The sequence below is a fragment of the Sciurus vulgaris genome (assembly GCF_902686455.1).
Source record: "Sciurus vulgaris genome assembly, chromosome: 3".
Taxonomy (NCBI): Eukaryota; Metazoa; Chordata; class Mammalia; order Rodentia; family Sciuridae; genus Sciurus; species Sciurus vulgaris.
Window position 1 is genome coordinate 153,433,998 of NC_136463.1, and position 27,199 is coordinate 153,461,196.

General features: G+C 38.9%; 1 protein-coding gene across 1 annotated transcript in view; it reads left to right on the forward strand.

The window, feature by feature from the left end:
- LOC306657281 (aldehyde oxidase 4) overlaps positions 1-27,199 on the forward strand; it is a 64,444-nt gene that overhangs the window by 31,802 nt on the left and 5,443 nt on the right. The window contains exons 20-31 of the mRNA XM_079133122.1: positions 1,386-1,482; positions 13,082-13,206; positions 15,077-15,210; positions 16,235-16,322; positions 16,635-16,721; positions 16,911-17,102; positions 18,327-18,554; positions 20,328-20,423; positions 20,949-21,077; positions 25,629-25,703; positions 26,504-26,556; positions 26,903-27,017. Coding sequence (XP_078989248.1) covers positions 1,386-1,482; positions 13,082-13,206; positions 15,077-15,210; positions 16,235-16,322; positions 16,635-16,721; positions 16,911-17,102; positions 18,327-18,554; positions 20,328-20,423; positions 20,949-21,077; positions 25,629-25,703; positions 26,504-26,556; positions 26,903-27,017 — 1,419 coding nt within the window. The remainder of the gene's footprint in view (positions 1-1,385; positions 1,483-13,081; positions 13,207-15,076; positions 15,211-16,234; positions 16,323-16,634; positions 16,722-16,910; positions 17,103-18,326; positions 18,555-20,327; positions 20,424-20,948; positions 21,078-25,628; positions 25,704-26,503; positions 26,557-26,902; positions 27,018-27,199) is intronic.

The following is a 27,199-nucleotide window of genomic DNA, read 5'->3' on the forward strand; positions in this document are numbered from 1 at the left end:
GCATACAGATCAGCAACACCAGAGCAATGCCCTCATGACCCCACAAACAAAGCTAGTCCATGGGAAAACCTAGAGCACCCAGGAACTCATAAACATCTTAACATTTCCGGTATTAGGACTGCTGGGTCCTCTGTCTCCCCGACCACTTGTTGCTTAAGCACAAACTCTGCTTAACAAACTACTTGGATTCATAATCATACTCTGCCATTTAATAGCCTCTCAATAGCAATGAAATGAAAACTTGGCAAGTGATTTAAAACTCCTTAGACCTTGGTTTCCTCATCTGTAAAATGGGAACCTTTGTGAGGTTTAAATGAGAGAATCCAAGTAAAATACTTAGAAGAACCCCTGGAGATACCATCAATAAATGTTAGTTATCATTTTGTTTTTGTTGTTATTAAAGAGGGCAAGGATGTGCTGTGTTGTTTTATACCTCCAGTGCCTACAGGTGTTAAACCCATAGCTGGTGCTCAATACATGTGCGTTGGGTGATGTGGGATGGAGGGATAGATGGACAGGTAGATGCCTAAGCAGGATGCAGTTTGAACATCCTCTTTGATCCTCCCATTCTTCCCAACAGTTGTCAAGTCCAAATGTTTCCAATTATCCTGTAACTACCACTTACTTCTGCTCCTTTCTTTTCATTCCCACTTCCTCTCTGTCCTACAGCCCCATCCTCACCACCTTATTGTCTGAATAACCACTGAAAGGGGCTCTTGTCTTCCATTTCAGCCCCTCTTCTGCCCTATTAACTTATCAGAGCCCCCAAGTTCAGCAGGTCACCTTCCTATTCAGCAGGGTCCCTTACATAAGGTCTAACTCCCACACCATCCTCAATTACCTTTCCAAATTCATCTCCCACTGTTTCCTCGTAGAAAACCTACACCCCAACCAGTCTGTCCTTGTCCTCATTTTGTTCCCTTACTTGATTTCAACCTTAAACTGCTATTTCATAATGAGTCTTTGACTTCAAATGATTCTGGACCCAATTCAGGTAGCCAATACAAGGCCAATCCTGAGCATTCTGCCACCCCAGCCTCCCCCTCCTTGACCTCTCTTTACTGTGAGTCTCCCTAATCCCAGAGTTGGCACCTTAAGCTGACTCAGATAATCACTCCACAGTCTAGAGGTGGGACCATGTTAATAGAGTTTTATGTCCACAGTTCTTCTCCAGATCCTTAAAAAAAATTAGTGAGTCACCAGTGAATGCCTGTAATTCACTTGAATCCAATTTCTGCTGACTCTGCACTCTGTTTTGGCTCCAATTGTCTCGGTGTGTAAAGATCTATCTGATAGAGTAGAAGCTTGGGATTCTGATGGAGGACAAGTCGTTTATTAGGATACAAAAAAAAAATCGTTTTGGTTTTTTTGTTTCTCCAATGCAGCAAGCCCTAGAGCACAATTCTTTTCTGTCTGCTGAGAAAAAAATTGAGCAAGGAAATGTAGAGCATGCCTTTAAATATGTTGACCAAATCATTGAAGGTAAGTACAGTTGTCTTGAGCCAGTAAACAGACACTTCTAACATCAAAGACTAATTTCAGTCATCTGGTTTGAGAGAAGCTGAAATTCCAAGGCAGGGGCTTTTCTATCCTAGTGTAGTTGTTGAATGACAATTTAAAATGTATGGTGAATTTAAAGTTTGATGAATTTTTACATACGTATAAACCTATGTAAATTTCACCCCCATCAAGATACAGAACATTTCCCACACCCCAGAATTCTTCCTTATGTCCTGTCTTAGTAACCCTTCAACATATTATTCTAGCTTTTATCATTGTAGATTCATTTTATCTGTTTTGAACGTCACATAAATGGAACCTTTTAATATTATCTTTTGTGTGCCTATTTCTTTTACTTAACATTTTATGTGGAAGAGTCCACCATGTCGCTGTATGGATCTGTAGTTCTTTTTCATTTTTCAGTATCATAACATTGGACAAATATTCCACAATTTATTTATCCATTCTGCTGTTAACAGATGTTTGAGTTTCCTTTTTTTCAGTTTGGGATCATTATGAATAGTTTCTATAAATACTATTATACTTATCTTTTAGTGTACCTAAGCACTTATTTCTAATGAAATATACCAGGACTGAAATGCTGAATAATAACATATTTACATGTTTAGTTTTAGTAGTTAATGCCAAATATTTTTTAAATGACAATGAAAGTCATACCAATTTTATTCCTACTAGCAATTAAGAGAATCCCATTGTTATTGCAGCCTTTGTAGTTTCATCTAATCAGATAGATGAGTACTGGTATTTTCTTGTAGTTTTAATTGAATTTCTTTAATTGACTAATGATGTTGAACCCTTTTTATATGTATGTGGGCTATTTTTATATTCTTTTTGTTGAAATATCTGTTCTAGTCTTTTGCCTGTTTTTTCTTAATTTTTTAAATTCAAAAGTTTAAATTATAATTTTTATATCATATTCCTATAATTATATAGTTGCTTATTATTATAATTGATAATATAATAAATAATCTATTTACTTACTGATTGATATATTTTATATGTTTTTGATACAACTTCATTGTTGATTATGGGTACCACAATTATCTTCTTTCAGCCTGTGAATTATCATTTCACTTTCCGTATGGTACTTTTTATGAGCAAACTTTCCTGATTTTTTTCCTCTCTTTCATTTATTTATTTGTTTTTTATTTTTTTATTTAAAAAAATTTTTTTCATACATGTATATAGGGTAATAATATCTGTCTCAGTCTACCATTCTTCCCATCCCCATCCACTCTACCCCTCCATTCACTTCCCTCTGTACAATCCAAAGTTCCTTCATTCTTCTTCCCTACCCAACCCTCACTATGGATCAGCATCCACTTATCAGAGAAAACATTCAACTTTTGGTTATTTGGGATTGGCTTATTTCATTTAGGATGATCTTCTCGGTTTCCATCCATTTACCTGTAAATTTCATTCTTCTGAAAGAATGAGTAATATTCCATTGTGTATATGTACCACATTTTCTTTATCCAGTCATCTGTTGAAGGGCAGTTAAGTTGGTTTCACAATCTAGCTATTGTGAATTGAGCTGCTATAAACATTGATGTGGCTGCATCACTGTAGTATGCTGATTTTAAGTCCTTTGGGTATAAACCAGGGAGTGGGATAGCTGGGTCAAGTGGTGGTTCCATTTCAAGTTTTCTTAGGAAACTCCATACTGCTTTCCAAAGTGGTTGTGGCAATCTGCAGTCCCACCAACAATGTATGGTGTAACTTTTTCCCAACATCCTCACCAATACTTATTATTGATTGTATTTTTGTTAATTACCATTCTGACTGGAGTGAGATGAAATCTTAGAGCAGTTTTGATTTGCATTTCTCTAATTGCAAGAGATGATGAACATTTTTTCATATGTTTACTGATTGATTATATTTCTTCTTCTGTGAAGTATCTGTTCAGTTCCTTAGCCCATTTATTGATTGGGTTATTTGGTTTTTTTTTTTTTTTTTTTTTTTTTCCTAGTGTTAAGATTTTTGAGTTCTTTATATATCTGTGAGGCTCTATCTGAGGTACATGTGGTAAAGGTTTTTTCCTATTCTGTATGCTCTCTCTTCAAATTGTGGATTGTTTCCTTTGCTGAGAAGAAGCCTAGTTTAAATCCATTCCATTTATTGATCCTTAATTTTACTTCTTGTGCTTTAGGAGTCTTGCTAAGGAAGTCAAGTCCTAAGCCAACATGATGAAGATTTGGACCTACTTTTTCTTCTGTTAGGCACAGGGTCTCTGGTCTAGTGCCTAATTATTTGATCCATTTTGAGTTGATTTTTGAGCAGGGTAAGAGACAGAGGTTTGATTTTATTTTGTTACATGTGGATTATCAGTTTTCCCAGCACCATTTATTGAATAGGCTATCTTTTCTCCAATATATATTTTTGGCACCTTTGTCTAGTATGAGAAAACTGTATTTATATGGGTTTATCTCTGTGCCTTGTAGTTTGTACTATTGGTCTACATGTCAATTTTGGTGCCAATACCATGCCATTTTTGTTACTATTGCTCTGTAATATAATTTAAGTTCTGGTAGTATGATGCCTCCTGCTTCACTCTTCTTGCTAAGGATTGCCTTGGCTATTATGGGTCTCTTATTTTTCCAAATGAATTTCATGATTGCTTTTTCTGTTTCTATGAAGAATGTCATTGGGATTTTAATAGGAATTGCATTGAATCTGTAACACTTTTGGTAGTATGGCCATTTTGACAATAATAATTCTGCCTATCCAAGAACATGGGAGATTTTTGCATCCTCTAAGTTCTTCTTTAATTTCTTTCTTTAGTGTTCTGTAGTTTTCATTGTAGAGGTCTTTCACCTCTTTTGTTAGATTGAATCCCAAGTATTTTATTTTTGTTGAGGCTACTGTGAATGGGGTAGTTTTTCTAATTTCTCTTTAAGTTGACTTACCACAATTTATAGAAACACAATGATTCGTGGGTGTTAATTTTATATCCTGCTTCTCTGCTGAATTCATTTATGGGTTTTAGAAGTTTTCTGGTGGAATATTTTGGATCTTCTAAATATGGAATCATGATGTCAGCAAATAGTGATAGTTTGAGTTCTTTTCCTATTCATATCCCTTCAATTTCTTTCATCTGTCTTATTGCTCTGGTTAGGGTTTCAGGGACAATGTTGAATAGAAGTGGAGAAAGAGGGTATCCCTGTCTTGTTCCAGTGTTTAGGGGGAATACTTTCAATTTTTCTCCATTTAGGATGATGTTGACCTTGGGTTTAGCATAGACAGCTTTTACAATGTTTTTCTAGCGTTTTGAACATGAAGAGATACTGTATTTTGTCAAATGCTTTCTCTGCATCTATGGAGATAATCATATGATTCTTGTCTTTAAATCTGTTGATGTGATGTATTATGTTTATTGACTTCCATATGTTGAACCAACCTTGCATTCCAGAGATGAACCCCATTTGATCATGGTGCACTATCTTTTTAATATATTTTTGTTTGTGATTTGCCGGAATTTTATTGAGAATTTTTGTGTCTATGTTTATGACAGTTTTCTTTCCTTGATGTGTCTTTGTCTGGTTTTGGTATAAGGTTAGAATGAGTTTGGAAGGGTTCATGGAATGAGTTTTGAAGGGTTCCCTCCTTTTTTATTTGATGGAATAATTTGAGGAGTATTGGTGTTAATTCTTCTTTGAAGGTCTTGTAGAACTTGATTGAGAATCTGTCTGGTCCTGGTTGGTAGACTTTTGATGGCATCTTCTATTTCTTTGCTTGAAATTGATCTGTTTAAATTGTGCATGTCCTCCTGCATCAGTTTGGGTAGATCATATGTCTCTAGAAATTTGTCAATTTACTCAATATTTTCTATTTTATTTGAGTATAAATTTTCAAAATAATTTCCAATAATCTTCTGAATTTCAGTAGTATCTGTAGTGATAGTTTCTTTTTCATCACGAATTTTAGTAACTGAATTTTCTCACTCTTTCTCTTTGTTAGTGTGGCTAACGGTTTATCAATTTTATTTATTTTTTCAAAGAACCAACCTTTTGTTTTGTCAATTTTTTTCAGTTGTTTCTTTTGTTTCAGTTTCATTGATTTCAGCTCTGATTTTAATTATTTCCTGTCTTCTGCTGCTTTTGGTGTTGATTTGTTCTTCTTTTTCTAGGGCTTTGAGATGTAATGTTAGGTCACTTATTTGTTGACTTTTTATTCTTTTAATGTATGAACTCAATGCAGTGAACTTTTCTCCTAGCACTGCCTTCATAGCATCCCAGAAATTTTGAAATGTTGCATTGGTGTTCTCATTTACCTCTAAGTATTTTTGTATTTCCTCCTTGATGTCTTCTTTTATCCATTCATTTTTCGATAGCATGCTATTTAGTCTCCAGGTGTTGGAGTAGCTTCTATCTTTTATTTTTTATTTTACCATTGATTTCTAGTTTCATTCCGTTATGATCTAATAGAATGCAGGGTAGGATTTCTATTTTTTTGTATTTGCTGAGAGTTGCTTTGTGGCATAACATATGGTCTACTTTAGAGAAGGATCCATGTGCTGCTGAGAAGAAAGTATATTCGCTGGATGATGAATGAAATACTCTATATATGTCCATTAAGTCTAAATCATTGATTGTATCATTTAATTCTATAGTTTCTTTGTTTAGTTTTTGTTTGGAAGATCTATCCAGTGGTGAGAGAGGTGTGTTAAAGTCACCCATTATTATTGTGTTGTGATCTATTTGATTCTTGAAATTGAGAAGGGTTTGCTTGATATATATAGATGCTCCATTGTTTGGGGCATAAGTATTTACGATTCTGTCATGTTGATGTAGGATTCCCTTAAGCAGTATGAAACATGGTTCTTTTTCCCTTCTGACTAACTTTGGTTTGAAGTCCACTTTGTCTGATATGAGCATAGAAACTCCTACTCGTTTACATAGTCCATGTGAGTGATATGTTTTTCCCAACCTTTCACCTTCAGTTCATGGATATCTTTTCCTGGGAGGAGAGTCTCTTTGAGAGAGCACATTGTTGAGTCTTTTTTTTTTTTTTAATCCAGTTTGCCAATCTATCTTTTGATTGATAAGTTTAGGCCATTAATATTCAAGGTTATTATCGAGATGATTTGTACTCCCATTTTGGTTTATTTTTGGTTTTTAACTTGACTTAGTTTCTCCTTTGATTGACCTTTAGTGTAGTGTAGTTCCTCCCTTTGCTGGTTTTCCTTGTTTTTTTTTTTTTTTTTTTAATTTCTTCTCATGGAATATTTTGCTGAGAATGTTCCATAGTGCAGGCTTTCTAATTGTGAATTCTTTTAACTTTTGTTTATCATGGAAGGTTTTTATTTCATCTTCAAATCTGAAGCCTAATTTTACTGGATATAAAATTCTCAATTGGCATTCATTTTCTTTCAGAGCTTGATATATGTTATTCCAGGATCTCCTGGCATTGAGGGTCTGGGTTGAGAAATCAACTGAGATCTGAATTGGCTTCCTACTATATGTAATTTGATTTTTTTTCCTCTCACAGTCTTTAAAATTCTGTCCTTATTCTGTATGTTTGTCATTCTCATTATAATGTGCCTTGGTGTGGGTCTGCTATAATTTTGTACATTTGGAGTTCTGTAAGCCTCTGGTACTTGATATACCATTTCATTCTTTAGGTTTGGGAAGTTTTCTGATATGTCATTGAAAAGACTGTGCATTCCTTTGGTTTGTATCTCCCTGCCTTTGTCTATTCCAATAAATCTTTAATTTGGTCTTTTCATGTTATACCATATTTCTTGGAAGTTCTGTTCATGGTTTCTTACCATATTTTCTGTGTGGTCAACTTTGTTTCCAAGAGTATATATTTTGTCTTCATTGTCTGATGTTCTGTCTTCCAAGTGGTCTAGTTCATTGGTGATACTTTCCATTGAATTTTTAATTTGGTTTATTGTTTCCTTCATTTTGAAGATTTCTGCTTCATTCCTTTTTATAATCTCTGCCTCCTAATTGAAGTGATCTTTCACTTCCTGTATTTTCTCTCCAATTCCATCCTTTATTTTGAAGATCCATCTAACTATGTATTTTCTAAACTCCTTCTCTGACATTTCTTCTACTGTGTTGTCTATGGATTCTATTGTTGGGACACCTTGGTTTGTTTGAGGCATTTTTTTTCCCCGTTTCTTCATGTTGTTTGTGTGTCTCTCCATCTAGTGGTACGGAGCTGAGGCAGTACAGTTCTACCCTGTGGTCTTTTAGTGTCCCTGAAGGTTTTCAGTACCTCATCTTTAAGGGGTAGACCAGTATTAACAGCACCCAATGCAAATGATATACCACCTTACACCAAATGGCTCCTCTTAAGGCATTCACGGTTTTGTCACAATAGACAGAAATGAAGTGTTAAATTATTGTCTACAATATAAACAGTAAGTTTGCTAAAAGGGTTTACCATTTTAAATGATGGACAGTGAGGGAACAGGAGTAGTGTAAGATGTGATGTTTATGAGGGAGAGGGAGAGAAGATAGAGGTAAAAATTTATAGTAAGAGTAAGGGATGAATTAATAGAGGTTGGCTGTTAGTCTGAGAGAAGTGAGAAAGAGAATCTAGAGAAACAGGGAGGTGAGAGAAAAAAAGTACAGATTTAAAAAAAAACACACAAAACTGTCATATACTATTCAGACATTCCATTCCTCAATAAATTGATGTATGAAAAATATTTGGATTCAAAGATGGTAGAGGTGTGACACAATGGGCAAAAAAGGGAAAAAAAAGGCAGAAAGTTTCAATGGAAAATAGAATGACTGCTTTCATTGACTTTTAAAAATGTTCTCAGCTTGCCCTCCACTGATAAATGGGGTTGTCTGAAGTTTAATGTTAGCTCCAGTCCACTGGGTGCTGGACTGGTTGGGTGGGTGAGCTAATAGCAAGATGCCCTCAAACCTTCTTCCAGTCTTCCCACCCATTTTAGCTGGCCCCTTCCATTCTATCCCTGCACACTTCAAGACTCACTGAACTGGAGTCAGACCAATTTTATCTAGTTTCTTCAGCCTGTGCTCCCCTTGGGGAACTCCCTCAGTCTCTGGCTTTCTACAGGCTTGCCAGACCCAGACTGGCCCACACAAACCCAACTGCAATCTGATGGACCTGGGCTTTAGTTTCCCCAGACCCTGTCTTGCTGCTACCCAAGATCTCAATTCCCTTTCCACCTGCACACAGACCACCAGGCATGCGCTCACACAAAGAGGCTGCAAAGAGGCAGCCAGATGGTAGCTAGTACCACACCAAACAGAAAGACCTTGGGTGCAATCAGACCTGAAGGTACCCCAATGTATCTCCAGGCACTGGCCTGAGTCCCCAGACCAGGGTGGCCATGCCCTGAGATGGCAGCAGCTACAGTGGCAAACCTGCAGGCGCTGGCTATTGCCCCAAAATGGTGGTAGCCACATGTAACCAAACTTTTGGATTCTGTGACAATGGACTTCCAAGCAATAGCAGACAGCAGGTGATCCACTGGCAGTCTGAGGGCGGTCTGTAGGCCATCAGTGGACGATCAGCTGGTGGACATTGGGCAGTGGGTAATGGGCAGGTGAAAGGCAAGAAATGGGCAGGCAACAGGCAGGCAAACAGGCAAATGGTGGATGATAGGCAGTAGTCAGTGAGTGATCTGCACTCAAAAAATAGGCAATATGCTGGAGATGACAGGTGATCATGGTGGACGAATGGGATAAATAGCAGGGGATCAGTGAGCAGTGAGGACTGCCTCAGAGAGAAACAGTATTTCCTCTGCTTGAATCCCGAGTTATACAGCAACAAGAAATGCAGTCTTCCTCTAGGCCGCCGTCTTGGATCCCCCTGATTTTAATGAAATCCAGTCTTTAATACATGATGCCAGATCAACTGCATGTCCACATGAAACAAATGAAATCTCAACCCCTGTCTTATACCGTATAGAGAACTTAATTTGAGAAAGATCATAGACCTATTTGTAAAAGTTGGAACAATCAAGTTTCTAGGAAAAACATAAGAGAACATCTTCATGACCTTGGGACAGGCAAAAATTTCTCAGTGAACACAAAAACAAGCAATAACTGCAAATAAAAAACACATAAATTGAATTTCATCCATAAAGATTTTGCTGGAATTTTGTCTGAGATTTCTTTATAACAGTATATTAATATATTAATTGATAGAATTGAAATACTGTCCTCTGACCCATGAACATAGTAGACCTTGCCTTTTATTTAGTTTTTCTTTAATTTCAGTAATTTTTGTAGTTTTCAGTACAGAGATCTTGCATGTCCTTCTTAATATTTATTCCCAGTATTTAGTGTTTGTGATGCTATGATGTGATATTTTGTTTAATTTTCTACTTGTATCTAGAATGTGAAAATAATAAATTTTTTGTATTGATTGGATATCTAGCAATTTTGTTAAATTCATTTGCTAGTTTAATAGTTTTGGAGAATCTCTTGAATTTTCTATGTATTTAATCTTATAACTTTTATCTATCTTTTTCAATATTGATTCTATTGTTTGTTTTGACTTATTGCACTAAGACCTCATTGGTATGATTTTTTTTTAATATGAATACCTGAATCATGCCCAGACCAATGACGACAGAATCGTGGAGAATAGAGTCAGAGCATCGATATATATTTAAAACTCACCCTGAGATTCTAATGTATGGCCAAGGCTGATATTCACAACTGTCATTTTAAAGAGAATTGCTATGTGTCTTTGGTGAGAGAAAACGGTACAGGGTCTCTGACCCGATTCTAAATAACTGGAATGGCAAGTGCTATAAATTTTTATCTTTCATTAAAGCCTGGCAGAGACTAGAAATCTTGTTTCCTAACATCGTTCTGGTTAAGAAGAAACTGCAAACTACCTTCCAACTATACAAACAATTCTCTACTTCAGAATAGCACTTAGGAACATTGGGTAAGTTGGTGAGAGATGCTCAGGGGTTTGAAAGTATCCACCAACCATGCCAAAGATCTGTTATTCCTCACCAATTCTGTTTTTAAAACATTAAATGAGATTTTCACAAAGGCTATGAGTTTTGGGGGAAAGCTATTCACTCCAATAATGACATCAGCTAATATACCTCAGGTACTTACTGTGCTGGATACCATGCTAAGCCCTTTATATGTACAACATTATTTAATCCTGATAAATCTAAGAAATCAGTATTTTTATTAAACCTGTCTTAAGTAACTAAGCATTTACTGTTTACTATTTAACATGGGAGGAAAATGATTTGAGAAGGAACATATCAGTAGATTCATCTTAAAGGTCAGGAAACTGAGGCTTATAAAAGTTAAACCATTGGCTCAGGTCTTCTATCCAGTTAACTGCAGGACCAGGAATGGAGCCTGGTTCAGGCTGGCCCCAAGTCCTTTGCTTTTGGGCACCATGGTATATTGTCTTTTCATTTTTATTCTCACTCAAAGGGCAAGTGATTGACAAGGTACCATTTGGGATTTGGGCAATTGTGGGATTTCAAAATGTTGGCACAAAGTGGGAAATTTGAAATGTGAAGGGAATTTTGGCAGAAATGATTTAGGGTCACAGAGCATGCCAACATGAAGACATGTTAGTGGCTAAGAGTGTGCACCCTGGAGTCCAGGGGACCAGGTGTGAACCCCAGCTCTTGTGACTTTGGATGGCTTCCTTTACCTTTCCATATCCCAGCTCCTCCATTTGCAAGATGGAGAAAATAATACCTGGCTCATAGGATTGATTTGAGGATCAAATGAATTGATCATCTGTGAAGTGCTAAGCCTTAGAAAAATACCTGCATACTACAAACACTATGTCATTGTTAAATATATAAATTTGGGTTTAAAATAATGCCGCACTAGCATTAGGATTATTTTGAGCTGAGGGCAATTGAGAAATAGCAGGAATGGGGGAAAAAAGTCACTTTGCTGCTATTTATCCGGAAGAAAGGCATGTGTTTCCTTCGTGAAGGTGTTTCCCTCCTCCCTCACACCAGGAAGGGCAGACCCAACGAGGGACAGCTCTAGATTCGGTCAGTCTAGAGAGGGATGTGGCCACTCAACCACACTGAAATAGACTTTATCTCCATTTTTACCTTTGATTAAAACCTAGAAGGACCATTAGCTTTCCCCCTATGTTTATCTTCCCACTTTTTATCACCCCTAAAGGCTCATTGATCTTGTCACTTCTCAAAGATTGTATTCCCCCCTCGTTAAAATGGAGCATGAGTTCTCAGTCTGACCACCTCTTTGGGGTTTTTGTTTCATTACTGCAGGCAAAGTTTCTCCATGTGCATATGCAATAAAACTTTTTCTTCTGTTAAAAAATTTAAAGTAATAAAATAACTCAGTATATATATTCTGTTAGCGGGTTTTTCTTGTTTTCGTGTTTTTGTTCTGGTAGGGAGGGGCCTTTGCCTGACTCACATTCTGTTGTCCCAAGAAATACTTTTAATAATCCTTTGATTTATGGTAAAGCAATTCACTTATTTTAACAGCACAGGGATCTTTTAGGTAATTATAAAGTAAAAATACTGTCTTCCAGTATTTAAGCTAGAGTCAAATGACTCCCTTAATACAGTCTACAAACTGATAAGGATGTACTGAACAAGATAAAAAGGCCACAAAAACTGGTAATATCAGGTTGCTTTCGGGGTTGAGAACAACCTCAGCTCTGCCGTTTTAAACCTTTACATCCATAATCAAGTAACTTATCCCCTCTGTTTCTCATTAACTGTCAGCGTCACCAGTTAAGGGTATATATTATTATTTTCCCCCATTTCACAGCTGAGGACATAACTTAGCCAAATTCACTGAGCAAGAAGATGGCCAGACCTGGATATGTAGCAGATTAGTCTGTGCTCCCAAGTTCAGCAAATCGCAGATCAAACCACCTTGCTACACAAATGGCCCAGAGAGACAAAGTGAATTACCCAAGGTCACTCAGCTGGTCGGACATAAGCAGTAGTCTAACAGTAGTCTAACAGTGGCTATATGCTTTGAATATAGCCCTTGCTGCTCTGCTACTGAAACTTATTTTTTAAATGAACATATTTCTTTCTCTTCCTCTCTCCCTACTCCCCCCTAATCTCGTCCCCTTTCTAATCTCAGGGGAAACAAGATTGCCTTTCTTTCCCATTTTAGGCAGATTTACCTGTCCTTGAGTACACACCCACCATAGGAACAAAGTAATCCGTACTTTGGGGATGGCACCAGAAGATCTCAGAAAAGACTGTGTCTCAAATTAACAAATGAATTACCACTCCAACAGACAATATGTGGAATGTAACCTTTGAATCACCTCTATAAAAGCCCCCTGTTCCTGCTGATGAGTAGAATCACAGCCTCTGGGACAGGAGTCCCCTGAGTTTCCTCTTTGCTAGCAAAGCAACAAAACCTCTTTTTCCTTTTTCTCAAAACTGTGTCCTACTTACTGGTTGGTATCAGGGGCAAGGACTGAACTTTCCATAACAGTATCACAAAAAGTGTTTTAACCAAATGATGTAGAGTCCAGTTCTCCATAAGATAAAACAACTTGGCCTTTATAAACAAAATGCCACCCAGAGTGCCCAAGTTGGGACCTGTGACTTAACATTGTCCTGCATTCATGCTTACAGGTGAGGTCCACGTGGAAGGACAGGAACATTTTTACATGGAAACACAAACAATCCTGGCTATACCAAAAGCAGAAGATAAAGAGATGGTGTTACACCTTGGAACACAGTTCCCAACACATGTGCAGGTAACAGGTTATTGTTGGAAGTGAGACTCTAAATGATCATGTGATGTGATTCCTCTCACTCTTGTGCCTTGAACTATGTGCACCCCTGACACTGGCTAAAATCCAGTATGAATGAAATAGAATAAATACCTTTCAATGTGATCTGGAAATTTAGCTACCTTCCAACAGACAGCAAAAAGGTTTGTCTTTCCCTCACAAGAATTGATAGTGCAAAACTTAATCTCAGGGAGGTCAAAGCCTTAGTACTGTACTTTAATTTCCCTTTGTGTGTCATTGGTATTGCTATTCTATATAAGCATTCTCATATATTGGTGGTGCATGGATAGAGCAATTGCAATTCCAAGGCATTTTCAGCCTGACTCAGTAAGTAGCAAGTAAATCCCAGCCCTGTGCTGCTGCTTGAGATACAAAGTATTGCTGCACTCAGAGAAGAGAAAAAAAAAAAATCCTGATAGTCCCAGTTTTCAAATATGGAGTTGCCCTACAACAGTGTCAGGTGCAAGAGGGTACTTTAAAAATCACAGCGACAAGCGTCACTAAGGGGGGATGCTGGAGGTCCTGAAGGGGTGGCTTCAGGGAGGAAGACATTACCAGCTGCTATTCAGGCAAAATGAGATGTTGAGGTCACTGGCTCTGAGCAGGAGATGTGGCTGTGACCTCCACAGTTGCAAGTTTTAAAGCGGATGGAGGAGGAGTGAGGAGATATTAGCTTTACCACTGTGTGATCTCTTGAAAGTTGCCAGGCATTAAAATCCTTTTCTGTAAATTGAGGGAGATAATAAAGATCCCTGAGGTCCCTTTTAGCTAGAGGTCTTTGGCACTGGGCTTCAAGGGATAAGGTACATGTGTCTAGATCGCCTTTGCCACCCACCACCAACACCTCCTAGATTACCATCTGTCAGTTCCACACAGCAGGTATCTCAAGGGATTACTAGGGAACTGAGTGTCCACAGCCTACTATAGCTCAGAACCTAGGAGGTCAGCATCAAAAGCAGTTCCACCAAAGGATCTGACTGAACATTTCTGCAAAGAAGAAATATGAATGACTAATAATGACATGATAAAGATGCTCTGCATCAGTCATCAGAGAAAAGTAAATCAGAGCCACAATGAGATACCACTCCACACCCACTTGCATGGCTATAATCTAAAAGACAGATAATAACATGTGTTAGCAAAGATGTAGAGAAACTGGAACCTCTAAAAATTGCTAGTGGGCATGAAAAATGGCACAGCCACTTTGGGAAACACTTTGGCAGTTTCTCAGGATGTTACAGATGAAGTGATCACATAAGCCAGCAATTCCATAACTATCTACCCAAGAGAAGTGAAAACAAGTCCACACAACAGCTTAAACACGAATGTTCACAGCAACATTACTCATAAGAGCCCAAAGTAGAAATAATCCAGTATTCATCAAGTAATAACTAGACAAAATCTGATGTATCCACACAATGGAATATTATTTATCCATAAAAAGCAATGAAAAACTCACAAATGCTACAACATGGATGACTCTTGAAACATTATGCTAAGTGATAGAAGCCAGTCACAAAAGACCACACATTGTTGAATTCTATTGATATGAAATGTCCAAAACAGGCAAATCTATAGAGATGGAAACTAGACTTGTGGTTGCCTAGGCTTGGAGGTTGGCAAGAGATGAAGAGTGACTCCTTAGTGAATACAAGTTTCCTCTGGAGATACTGAAAATGTTCTGAAGTTAGACTATGATGATGGTCACACACTGTATAAATATAACTATTTGCTGAATTACTCAACTTTTTTAATGGGCAGAGAGGAAATACATGGATAAGAAAGTAAACTATTAAATTGCATTTATGTGACCCTGGAGACTTACCTCTTGCAGGAATATGTGGCTGCAGCACTCAACGTCCCAAGGAGTAGAATCGCCTGCCACATGAAAAGAGCTGGAGGAGCATTTGGAGGGAAAGTGACCAAGCCGGCTCTTCTGGGAGCTGTCAGTGCTGTAGCTGCCAATAAGTAAGTCACAGTGACCACGGTGTAATGTCAGCTTTCTGAGTGGCATGGATGACCTGTGATTCCTTCCAACCTTTCAGCTCAGCTTTCAACGCTATTGAAGCTGGCTGAGTGAAAAGAAGGTCAAAACCTCAGTCCTACAAAACATACAGCTTGTCATGCTAAACAAGGGGCTCTGCTCTGCCTGGGAACGTTCACTCAGCCTTTGCCTCATTCTGTCGGAATTACCAATTCCTGGAGTAGCCGTGACTTGTGAACTTTGTAACTACCAAAGTTCACTAAGATCCACTCAGGACAAACTTGTCTTATCACTACAAAAAGAAAAAGTCCTCGGAACTTTGCAAAAATAGAAAAGGCTGTCCTCTAAGTAGCAGGTTTATAGGGGTTGTAAACATTCCATCAGGAACCAGAGTTCTTGATAGACATTTTATGAAGGGGAGGTCTGCAAGGGAGGCTAAGCTTGACAAACCACTGGATCTCAAACTTTCTCACCTATGGCAATATGTTAATGCCCCTCTTATTATCTCAAGTGAAATTCTTCATAATAAAACTTATTTAAATACATAATTTCAAAATGATCACACGACTCTTTAATGTAAACATTAAAAAGAAAGAAAGGGAAAATCATTAATAATTGCTGAGCATGGATCATTGCAGCATGTAAATATTCAGACATTACTAAACCAGAAGGCGTGTTACTACTCCCACTGGAAACCATTAAGCTGCCAGGCATCATGGCACACGTCTGTAATCCCAGTTACTTGGAAGATTAAGATAGGAGGATCACAAGTGTGAGGCTACCCTGAGCAACTTAGACCCTGTCTTAAAAGAAAACTTAAAAAGGGATGGGTGTGTACTTCAATGATATAGCACTTGCTGAGCATGTGCATGCTCCTGAGTTCAATCTCCAAAACAGGAAGAAAAATAAAACCCCACTAAGCTAAATTACTTCAAGTTCCCTTCCCCATCTCTATGTTTCTACAACTTTATGTAGTGCCCAGCATATTAACAGAGTCATTTCCCATAGGACTGGCCGCCCAATCAGATTCATCCTAGAGCGCGGTAATGACATGCTGATAACTGCTGGTCGCCACCCACTCCTTGGAAAATACAAAGTAAGTGAGAGCTGTCAAGTTTAACAAGCTGCTAAGACATTGTCCTGTGTTAACCAATCAATAGTAAAGACAGTTATTACATTCCTACCACTGGAAAGGAATATTTGGATGCTGCCTAAAGCTAATCAGAACCTTCTGTCTGGATCACGTTCAACTTGGGCTCCCCCTTAGTGTTCCTCTGGTGTCTGTCATATCTAACCACATGTATAAGCTAGGTAAGGGTGGATGACTATGATCAGAGGTGTTTGTGTACAGCATAGTTTGGTTGCAAAGAAGCACGGTTGAGAAAATTGTCTTGCTATCACTTTGCAGATCGGATTCATGAACAATGGTGTGATCAAAGCTGCTGACGTTGAATATTACGTCAATGGTGGATGCACTCCTGATGAGTCTGAGTTAGTAAGTGAGACATGCTTTTCCATAGCTTTCCAGTGGGGCTATACATGCCATGCTTTATTTGTGTGAATATTTGTCTTACGCATCAGATAAATTCTTAAGGGGTTTATGTTAAAAATAAAATTTAGAGAAAAGGTTTTGAATATTGGACAGAAGTAAAGTTTTGTTTTATTTTGTTTTGCTTTAATCTAGGTGCTGGAGTTCATTGTGCTGAAATCTGAAAATGCATATTATATTCCTAATTTCCGGTGCCGGGGTAGAGTTTGCAAAACAAATTTACCATCCAACACTGCCTTTCGAGGATTTGGCTTCCCTCAGGCCACAGTGGTTGTAGAAGCTTACATAAATGCCGTAGCATCTCAATGTAACTTACTCCCAGAAGAGGTAAACAGTCAGAACTCCCTAATAAAACTCTGGCTCCATTGGGTCAAATAGGTCTTGAACACCAGCACATAGCATTATGTCAGCCTCTGTGTGGTTTCTAAGAAATGAACTATATCAACCATGTATCAGTTAGCTTTTGTTCTTGTAGTAAGTCAACCACAAAACCAAGTGGTTTTAAACAGTATTAGCATTTCTCATGATTCCATGGGTCAACTGGACAGCTCTTCTGGTCTAGGCCAGCTCAACTGGAACTTTATTGGTCTCTGCTGGCTTTACTAACTTGTCTGATGGTTTTCTGGTGGGTTTATCTGGGAATGTCTCACCTAGGAAGGTTGGAAAGTCTGCTCCATAGTCTCTCATCCTCTAGTAGTCCAGATTCATTCTCCTGGTAGTGTTCACAGAGTTCCCAAGAGCAGCAAGAACGTGGCATGCCCCAACATGCAAGTATTTTTCAAGTCTCAGTGTGCCTTATTATGTATTATCCCATTGACCAAGGCAAATCACAAAACCAATCCCAGCCTCAGTGTAAAACTACCCCAGGGCAGAAATAGAGTAGAATGATTAGAGTCATTTGTGCAAACACTTAACCACAGCCAAGACTTTGAGGAGCTAATTTGAAAATAAGTAGGACATAAGGCAATGTTGTGTAGGAGTAAAAGGACTTGGAATCAGAATTCTGACTTACCACTAACAAACTTGTGACAGGGCTAATAATAGTGCCTACTGTTTCTCAGGGTTATCATGAAGTTAATTGAAATAAACACACTTAGACAAACACTCCCATGCCTGGAGCATATGAAGTGTTCAATAGTAGTTTCTGTTTTGTTTTGTTTTGTCAATTTTATACCCATACATTTGCATTTGCATATTTATATCCACATAAATAATTTTCTTTTTTAAATGCACTCTACTTTCATGTATATCTAAAAAGAACAAATAAAAAAAATTGAAGGAAGACCAGAAAGGGACCAGGGGAGGGAAGAGGAAAGGAAAAGGGGGAATACTGGTCATATTGTACTGCTATATTGTGTGCATGTACGAATATATAACAATGAATCCCATCATTGTGCACAACTATAATGAACCAATAAAAAATGGGGGGGAAAGAAAAAACTTTTCTAAAAAGAAATATTTTCTCTGAAACAGACATATAACAAAAATGCATACTTCACATATGGAACAAGCATCTATCCTTATAATCCATTTTATTTTATCATCTTTCAGGTTAAAGAAATAAACATGTATAAGAGAACTAGCAAAACGGCGTACAAGCAGACATTTAATCCTGAACCCTTGCGAAGATGCTGGAAAGAGTGTCTGGAGAAATCTTCATTCTATGCTAGGAAACAGGCTGCAGAAGAATTTAACAAAAAAAATTACTGGAAGAAGAGAGGGCTTGCCGCTGTCCCCATGAAGTATACCATTGGGGTCCCAATAGCCTACTACAATCAGGTGAGGTGAGGAGAGATGTTCTCCTGAAAGCCCTGTTCCAAATGACTGGCCTCTGGAAAAGGCAATCATATACAAGAAGGGGTCTTTCCTGCTGGAGACAGAGAATAAACTGGGGCAATTTCCTTTAACGGGAGACAGAATAGGCTTAAACAAGGATGGGGATTATGGGTATCAGGGCAGACCTCGCAGGACATGGTAATAGGGACCTCAGAAAACAATCACCGTACAGTCTAGCTCAGGAGTGCCTGGTTTTAGAAGCAGGGGCCCAAACATAGGTATTGGGAAGGGAGTCAAATTCAAGTCTGTGAGAGAAAGAAATCTTCCTAGTTTCTTAGAGAGCAGTAGGGTCATTTGAAGGCAGATCTTTCAAAAGCAAGAGCACAAACAGCTCCCCAGCTCATGCAGAAACTTGAAGTTTTCTATCTTGAGGTTCAGTGACTACTGGACTTTCTTTTTTCTTAATATTTTTTTAGTTGTCAATGGACCTATGTTTTATTTATTTATTTTTATGTGGTGCTGAGAATCAAACCCAGTGCCTCACACATGCTAGGCAAGTGCTCTACCTCTGAGCCATAACCCCAGCCCCTAGACTATCCTTTTAAGTTTAACCATAATCAATTTTTCATGGGGTTCAATTCCTGATTCTGTCTTTTATTTTTGTATCTATTCCCATTAATCTCTGAAATGCCCCATAACCAGACTCTTGCAAAGAAAAGCAGACAGCCCCCCTTCATGGTGTGAGTGAAGTATACTCATGCTGTCTCTTATAAAAATTATCTCCTGCATGCACACTTCTTCAGAGTCCTCTTACAAGGTAGGAAACAAAATGGAAAGAATCCAGAGGAAGGCCAGGAGCACTGTCTGCCCCAGAATAGGTGTTCAACATCCCCCAGGTAGAATTTCTCAAACAAGAATAACACAGGCTGCCTTTAAGGAGAAAACCTTGTGGACTCTCCATGCTTAAATTGTTTGTTTTGTTGTTAACTGTGTATTACCACAAAACAAAGAATAAGCTTCTTATAGTTTCCATTTACGAAACACATATTTCTGAAGTAAGTAAAAATAATACTATAAACACCAGTGGTATTCAAAATAATAGTATTAATTTAATGTGGTGGATGATGTTGCTTTTCTAAAACTAAATCCTCACCTGTGAAATAATACTTCTGGATATGACTGTACAAATTATGTTGAAGTCTTATCCTAAATGTCTGCAGATGATGTGATGACTCACCATCCCACCTCTGGTCTGTAATATGCCCCATCAATTAAAGTCATCCTACGTGATGCTTACACAATCATCAACACTAAATATAACACACTTGTGGAGGCACATGGCAATACTCACACAGGGTCATCCATCACTCTTGTTACAGCATCAGGGAGATAAAAACACAGTTTAACATTCCTGTAGAGAACTTAATGATTCCAAGAAGACTGGATCATATCCAAGAGATGGAAGAGATGAGTTAGTTGATATTTTAATGCTCTGTGGCAGGGGCGGAGGCACTGATACAGAGATAGGGTCCCAATGAGGTAAGTGGAGGATCCTGGGCTGTGCATCAGAGTGCAATGGGGATTGATCTCAAGAAAAATTCTGTGACCTGCAGAACTGTTCTACATGCCTCCTCCCTTCTATGATCTGGTCCCTGGAGAAACATGCAAATTCTGTGAATTCTTCAGTTGGAATAACCAGCATTTTATGTCCTTGGCTAAACTTACTGTGACGTGTCAATATCAGTTTCCAAACAGTGTTACAATTATCTTCACCAGGCAGCCGCTTTGGTCCACATCTATCTAGATGGCTCTGTCTTGCTGACTCATGGTGGCTGTGAACTGGGACAAGGTCTGCACACCAAAATGATCCAGGTGAGACGTGTCCATGGTCTGTCTTGTAGGAGAGCATAGCACCCTACAGACTCAAGTCAAGCACTAGATGCACAAGTCAATTTTAGCACTTATCCTAACCTCAGGAACATAAAAATGCAGTGGAGTGAGGGAGGTAGAGGTTGAAATTGAGAAAATATATTACTCCTCCTGCATATGAAAGAATCATACATTTTCTGAAAAATGTAGCTCCAGTTTCAAAGATAAATACTGTAAATCTTCATGGCAAATGCTTAGAACGACAATGTGTGTCCCAGAGTGACCACACTGCCATATGACTTCCACAAAACTTGTATAAAAAGCAGCACAGCAAGACTGGTGGGTTGGTCACATGTCTCCAAACAGGACAGTATCACTGGTGGTGCCATTTAAGACCCAGCTTAACTGTTGTCATCATGGCAGGACAGCCGACCAGGGTTAACACTCAGTTCTGAAAAGAATGCAAAGGTTTCTCACTTAGAAGTGGGTGTGAAGTCAATGAAATCATTTCTCTCTTGCCTCTGACAGGTGGCTAGTCGAGAGCTGAACATCCCCCCATCATACATACACCTGTCTGAAACCAGTACCATCACAGTGCCCAATGCCGTCTTCACAGCTGGGTCCATGGGGACAGACATAAATGGAAAGGCTGTACAGGTGACTCTTTTTTCATCTCTCGGTCACCCAAGGTCTGCACTGGGGGACCTTGTCCTTCTTTATGGAAGATGAAACTAAGGCCAAAAGAGGTTAAGTTCTTGGTCACTGGGCTAATTGCTGGTGGAGCAGAGACTCCCAAACAAATTTGGTGCTTCTGCTGCTCTGGGCTGTCTTTTATAATTCACACTCTACCCCTTCAGCAGCCTCCCTCTGTCTCAGATAAAACAGTCTCTCCCTTCTCTCATCCCAGACCACTAGAGCAATGTAGTGCAGTCCTACCTTGGTTTCTTGGAGAGTTTGGGTCTGGCAATTAACCTCCCTAAGAATCCATTTCTTTTTCTGCATAACTGAGATTCAGATACCACCCATCTCATAGAAGTGGGTGGATTACAGAAATCTTACGAAAGCTACTATACTACCTACCTATAGCCACCCTCTAACCTCTAGAAAACTATTGATTGGTCAGTAGTCACCCACAGAGACCATCTCCCCAATATGACAAACATGTGGTTGAAAAGGGAAGCTTTCTGCTTAACAAATGTGCCCCTATATCATGTGTACAAGGACTTCTCAAAGTTGTCTCCTTGAATAGTGGTCCCATGAAATGCTCAGTAAAAAATTAAAAGTTCTACAGGTACAGAGTTTGAGAGATGTTGCACTCCACGTCCCACCCCACATAAATATTGTCAGACCACCTTTGAGACAAAATTAAGTTCTTCCTCTGAAGTTCAAAAATGTAGAAAAAGTATATGGAGCAGAAGTCCCACCACACACAGGCCTCTACCATCTGACTTGGGCAGCAACGTGTCCAGCACATTCAGGCGGTGCTTCTTAGTGGGAGGGAGTGGCAATTTCCATTTGCTTGCCCTTCAGACCTTCTGCAGTTCTTCCTTGGACTTCCATGGTGGGCTGACTGTGTAGACCTTTGAAGGCCCATGAAGATCCACTGCTTTCAATGGTTCTAGATTCTTCACCAACCAATAACCACACGAGACTTTCAAAGGAAATATAATGAAAGCTGAGGTTCTGCTGGCTGTAAAGACATTGATGGCTCCACACTTTATGTACAGAGACTGTCACTTGGCTGGGTAGGACTGAAGAAGATGAAGTCATTCATTTCAGAACCCCAAAACTCTTTTAAAATCCAAAGTCTTTTATATGGTAGTCTAGGAAATAGCCATAAAATAATGCTTATAGAAAATCCTAAATAATTTTAACTTAAAAGCAATAGTAGACAGATTAGGTAAGTGAATAAGCATTTGTATACTTATGTTCACAGAAATAGAGAATGACTAAATATTAAACACCGCAAAGCAAAGGATGCAATAAGTGGAGAAAATTAATTTTATTTTAAATTTTCATTAATTTCTAAATCTTTTTCTTAAAATGGAGTGGTTAAATACAGAGAATGCATTAATTAGAAAAAAAAAATCTAGCCCAGTACCCATCCCTGCTGCACTGGCCTCTCACCAGAAGACTTTTCTTCAGAAATAAACTAGTCTTCAGGGTCCCAAGTTCCAGGGATCTTTATCAGATCCTCTGAGTGACCTTGAAGCTCCTCATGCTAGGCTTGAGGTGATTTAGGGCAGAAATTACCTTGAGGTTATATTCAATAGAGGAAGAAACATCAGAGCTTCTTAGCAAAGACCTTAAGGATAACAAGCAGGCATATGAAGTATATCAGACGTCGTTCATCAGGATTTTGACTTTCCTGACTCAACTCTGGATTCAAAACCGACCAACATCCCACAGGATATTTGGGGAGTGTGGTGGATCTCATGGATTCGACTTATCAGTATACAAAATATTCTGCTGACATTGAATCTAACCAGGAAATTATTCCCTGTGACCTTTGGCATGTCATCATTTGAAGTGATGCTGATGACATTACAGACAGGATGCCCCTGATGGGCGTTATTGACCAAGATTTTGTGTCACAAGATCTAAACTCCTTTGGGTGGGAAAAACAGTGCTGCTGGGTCCTCTCTTAAATGGGGAACCAACATCCATTCACTTGAGCTTGCCATCTCTAAAAGAAGGGTGGTAGGATGCAGCCTGAGAACACCCTGAGGTGCCCACACACACACTTTTCGGCAATCATTAGCCCAAGTGGAAAGAGTCCATCAAGGCTGCATTGGCTTGTGTGTGAAAAGAGCACATTCCAGGCAGCTGGGACTGCATGCACAAGTGTTGTCCAAGGCCTCAGTGATGTTCACATCTTTTCAGAAGAAGACATATTCAAGTGGGACTCTTGTGCTGCTCATGCCATCCTGAGGGTCATGGGCAGGGGAAGAGTTGACATGAAAGAATGGCTAGAAAGACATCCAGATTCAGGGCCAAATTTGCCATAGCTGCTGTACCCTACAGAAAATGAAGGCACCACTGGGCTGGATCACTGGCCAACAAGGGAGGACCGATTGCATACAGATCCAGGGGGCCACTGGAGATGTTCCTGGGCCTCCTCATCCATGGGAGCCCATTCCTCATTTGAGTTTTACTGGCAGGTAGATTGGTGTGCACTGCAGAGACCCAGACATAGATGGACACTGATCTCATGTACATATAAGCAGAACTGTGAAACTATTTCCTGTATCCCTATCCTTTGAAAATAGTTTTGTCCTAATGATGGGTAACAGTTCATCTTTTAGGGAGCATTTTTTCCTTATGTGTTCATAACAATGTTAATTTCAATAAATTAATAATGTTCATGAAATAATTTTTTAAAAAGAAGTTCAGAGTCACTAAAGAATGGCAAAGTTTCACTGCAATATCTCACTACATCAAGGGTGAGCTTATCATAGGAGACCCACGAATTGTTTACTCTAAAGTCATGCAGAGGAGTTTGGTGGGCAGGGTGTTGCCAAGGAGACTGGCTGAGCTGGGGCCACCATGTGGCTCTATAGCGGCAGGGAGGATTTCAAGAAAGTTGTAACAGGTAGAAGTTCACTAGAGAGAGTGATATAAGGTCACACCATATAGGCATTGAACAAGTCACCTGCAGAGAACAGCATAGCTCTTACAGAGTCTGAGTTTTTAAAGCTTTCGGGTCCATTTTTTTCTTGATTCAATTTCCCATACACCCCTAGGTGGTTTATTAACCCTTTGCATAACTCTCACCCTCAGCAATTTTTCTTTGTAAGGGTAGTGATGACCTGGACACAGGAGAGGATTATGAAGACCTGGTCACAAGAGATAAAGTCTTGAAACAATAGTTTCCTTAAGAGGTTATAATTAACTTGTCTGAAGAGTTGTGACGAACCAGTACCCATTTTCTTGATGCTTGTCTGCTTTAACAAAGTTTTCTGTTATTCCCAGACCTGTGACTTACGGACTTGATGACTATGTCTGATGTCCTTCCTGTAAGTTACTGCCCTTCATTGCCTTCCCAGTACCCACCTGTTCATGGCTAAACTATCCACCTAACAAGAGCAAGATAATGGGAAGAAGATCTGATATTTGTACAGATATGGGGAATCTAGGAGTTAGGTTGCCTTGTATAAGTCATTCTCTTGGAAGGCATCCATTTGTAATGAGGTCAATGATTGAAAGCTGAATGGACCAACAAAGATCTATGAAAGCAGTAATCTCCCCAATGCATGAGAAACCATAGACCATTTTCCAAAGAGAAGATGATAGAAAAGAAGGAACAGAAGCCAAGAGGAGGCATGTATGGTGTTCTAAGACTGAGATGAGTAAGAAAGAGCAGAGATACAAATGGACTCACATTTGAATTAAAGGTGGAAGCCAAGCTGGAATCCACCAACTCCCAGGGATCAGGTGTAAAAGTTCAAGAAACTACCTCAATAGTTTTTATTTTCATTTCAATAGAAATCTTTCAAAAATTAAAATAAACATATTTCAAGTAAAAGTGGAATAATATCATGATTATATTTGTCCACATTTGGAACCAAAACTGCCTTGAGTCAAGGCAACAACCAAAAAAAAAAAAAAAACCAGCAGAGATAGACTTCACATATGAATGACATTTTCCTGCCCAATGAAAGTAGATGATGACAGGACATAAAGTACAAGTGAAAATCTCATGGCCATTTAAATAAGAAGAGTGGAGAGAAAACTGATCCTTCACACTGGCAGAGAGTAGGCATGTTGGACTCAAAAGCACCTGCACCTTAGCAGTCAATACTTCCACACTCCAAATGGCAATTTAATTTCCAACACATCATCTCTCACTTAAATTCATGTTGTTATTTTGAATTTTATTAGTATATAGATTGGAGTGCATGATCTGTCATTTTGGTTTTGCTTTATGGTTACAAAAGAGCTATAACTCCAAGGAGACTCTGCTTAGCTTTATGTTAACATATATTTAAGCATTATAATAAACATAAGTCAACACTGTAGAATTCACAAGAAGATCTTTTTCCTTTGAAAAGATTCCACATATTGCTCAAATTTAAGAAATCCTCCTTCAGGAGTAAGGAAGCAAGTTCAAAAACATGGCAGGCTCCATCAAAAGTGACTTAAATAACCAACATATTGCTATTCCCTCTGTCTTTTATTTCTGATGTCATTTCAAACATTTATTTCTAGAATGCCTGCCAGATTCTCATGGCCCGTCTTCAGCCCATCATCAGGAAAAACCCTGAAGGAAAATGGGAAGAATGGGTAAGTGTTCCTTTTATTATCCTAGTCAGAAAAAGGCAAGGACATCCACATGGGTATGAGTCATGGATGTGTGGGCTGACAGGTAGGAACCATTCAAGAATACTTAGGTGTTAGCGTTTACTTCTCTACCTTACAAGGCAGGTGAAAGAGACACCTAGGTTCACTGCGGTCTGGTTCTGTTTTAGAGCCTAATATCTTATAGAGCACAATAGCAGCATGAGCTCTGAAGTAAAACTCCAGGGGCTGTTGCCCCTGTGCTGTCTCTATGGCAGCAGGACAAGGGTCTCAGGCTTTGGTGTTCTCACCTGTGCAATGGAGAAAACAGCAGTGCTAAGATCCAAGGATTGCTCTACTTTTCATAGTTGTTATTTCAATTATCATTATTAATATTATTGTTCTTACCCAGCTGCAGGGAAGATGACATAGTCTTATAGTGAGACTGTATATCAAGTCAGTGCAGGGTGAAATTACATACATGCATACCTATATATCCTATGTACATACCTAAATACCTAACCACATAAATATGTAACCTACTCCTCTCCCTAATTAAAAAAAAGTAAAATATAGTAAAATTTTTACACATCCCAGTTTGAATAGTACCAGAGCACAGCTCTCTGCTACTTTAAGCACCTCCCTAGTAAATTGTGACCCATACCTCACACTCAGTCTTGAGTCTCACTCCAGGTAAATATGGGCACAGAGCCCCATATAAACAAGAGACAAGCCCAGAATGGATGGCATTTTTTAATTACTTTCCCTAAATTTATATTTTCTTTTTAACTAATCATGTCTTTCAGATTGCAAAAGCTTTTGAAGAATCCATCAGTCTCTCAGCTACTGGATATTTCAAGTAAAGGATGTTATTACTTTGGCTAATATACTTGGGCAGGGGTGATGTGTGGTGGGTGTTAATTCTGTAGTCAAGGGATCTTTGGGGGTGGGGAAAGAGATGACTGGGGGCAGCAGAACAATCCAGAGCCTCCTTGGGAAGTCCATCTCCTCCTGAGTCTGCAGCAATTCTCTTATAGCTCTGACCACAGTCCCCTTACAACAGAAGGGGGAGCAGGACTCCAGCCTGCAGGAATGGCCTGCAGCCTTCTGCCTTGTGGTCCCCAGGACCCCACACAGCCAGGTGACCAGATTGATAGTCGGGAAAGTACTTTTTTTTCCCCCTGACTTCTGATTTCTCTTCTCAGAGGCTACCAGACAAATATGGACTGGGAGAAGGAGGAAGGTGATGCATATCCATATTTTGTTTATGGAGCATCCTGTTCTGAGGTTGAAATTGACTGTCTGACTGGGGGTCATAAGGTAAAAAGTGACATTTATATGTACCATCTTTATAGGGTCAACACAAACAGTGATATGTTTCCTATGCTGTAAATAATAACCAACTTGATCCTCTAGGTGGAAGAACCAGGGACAGATATACAACTTCAGTAAAAACCTATTTTAAATAAATTATATTGTCCATTATATCTTTTCTCTTGGTG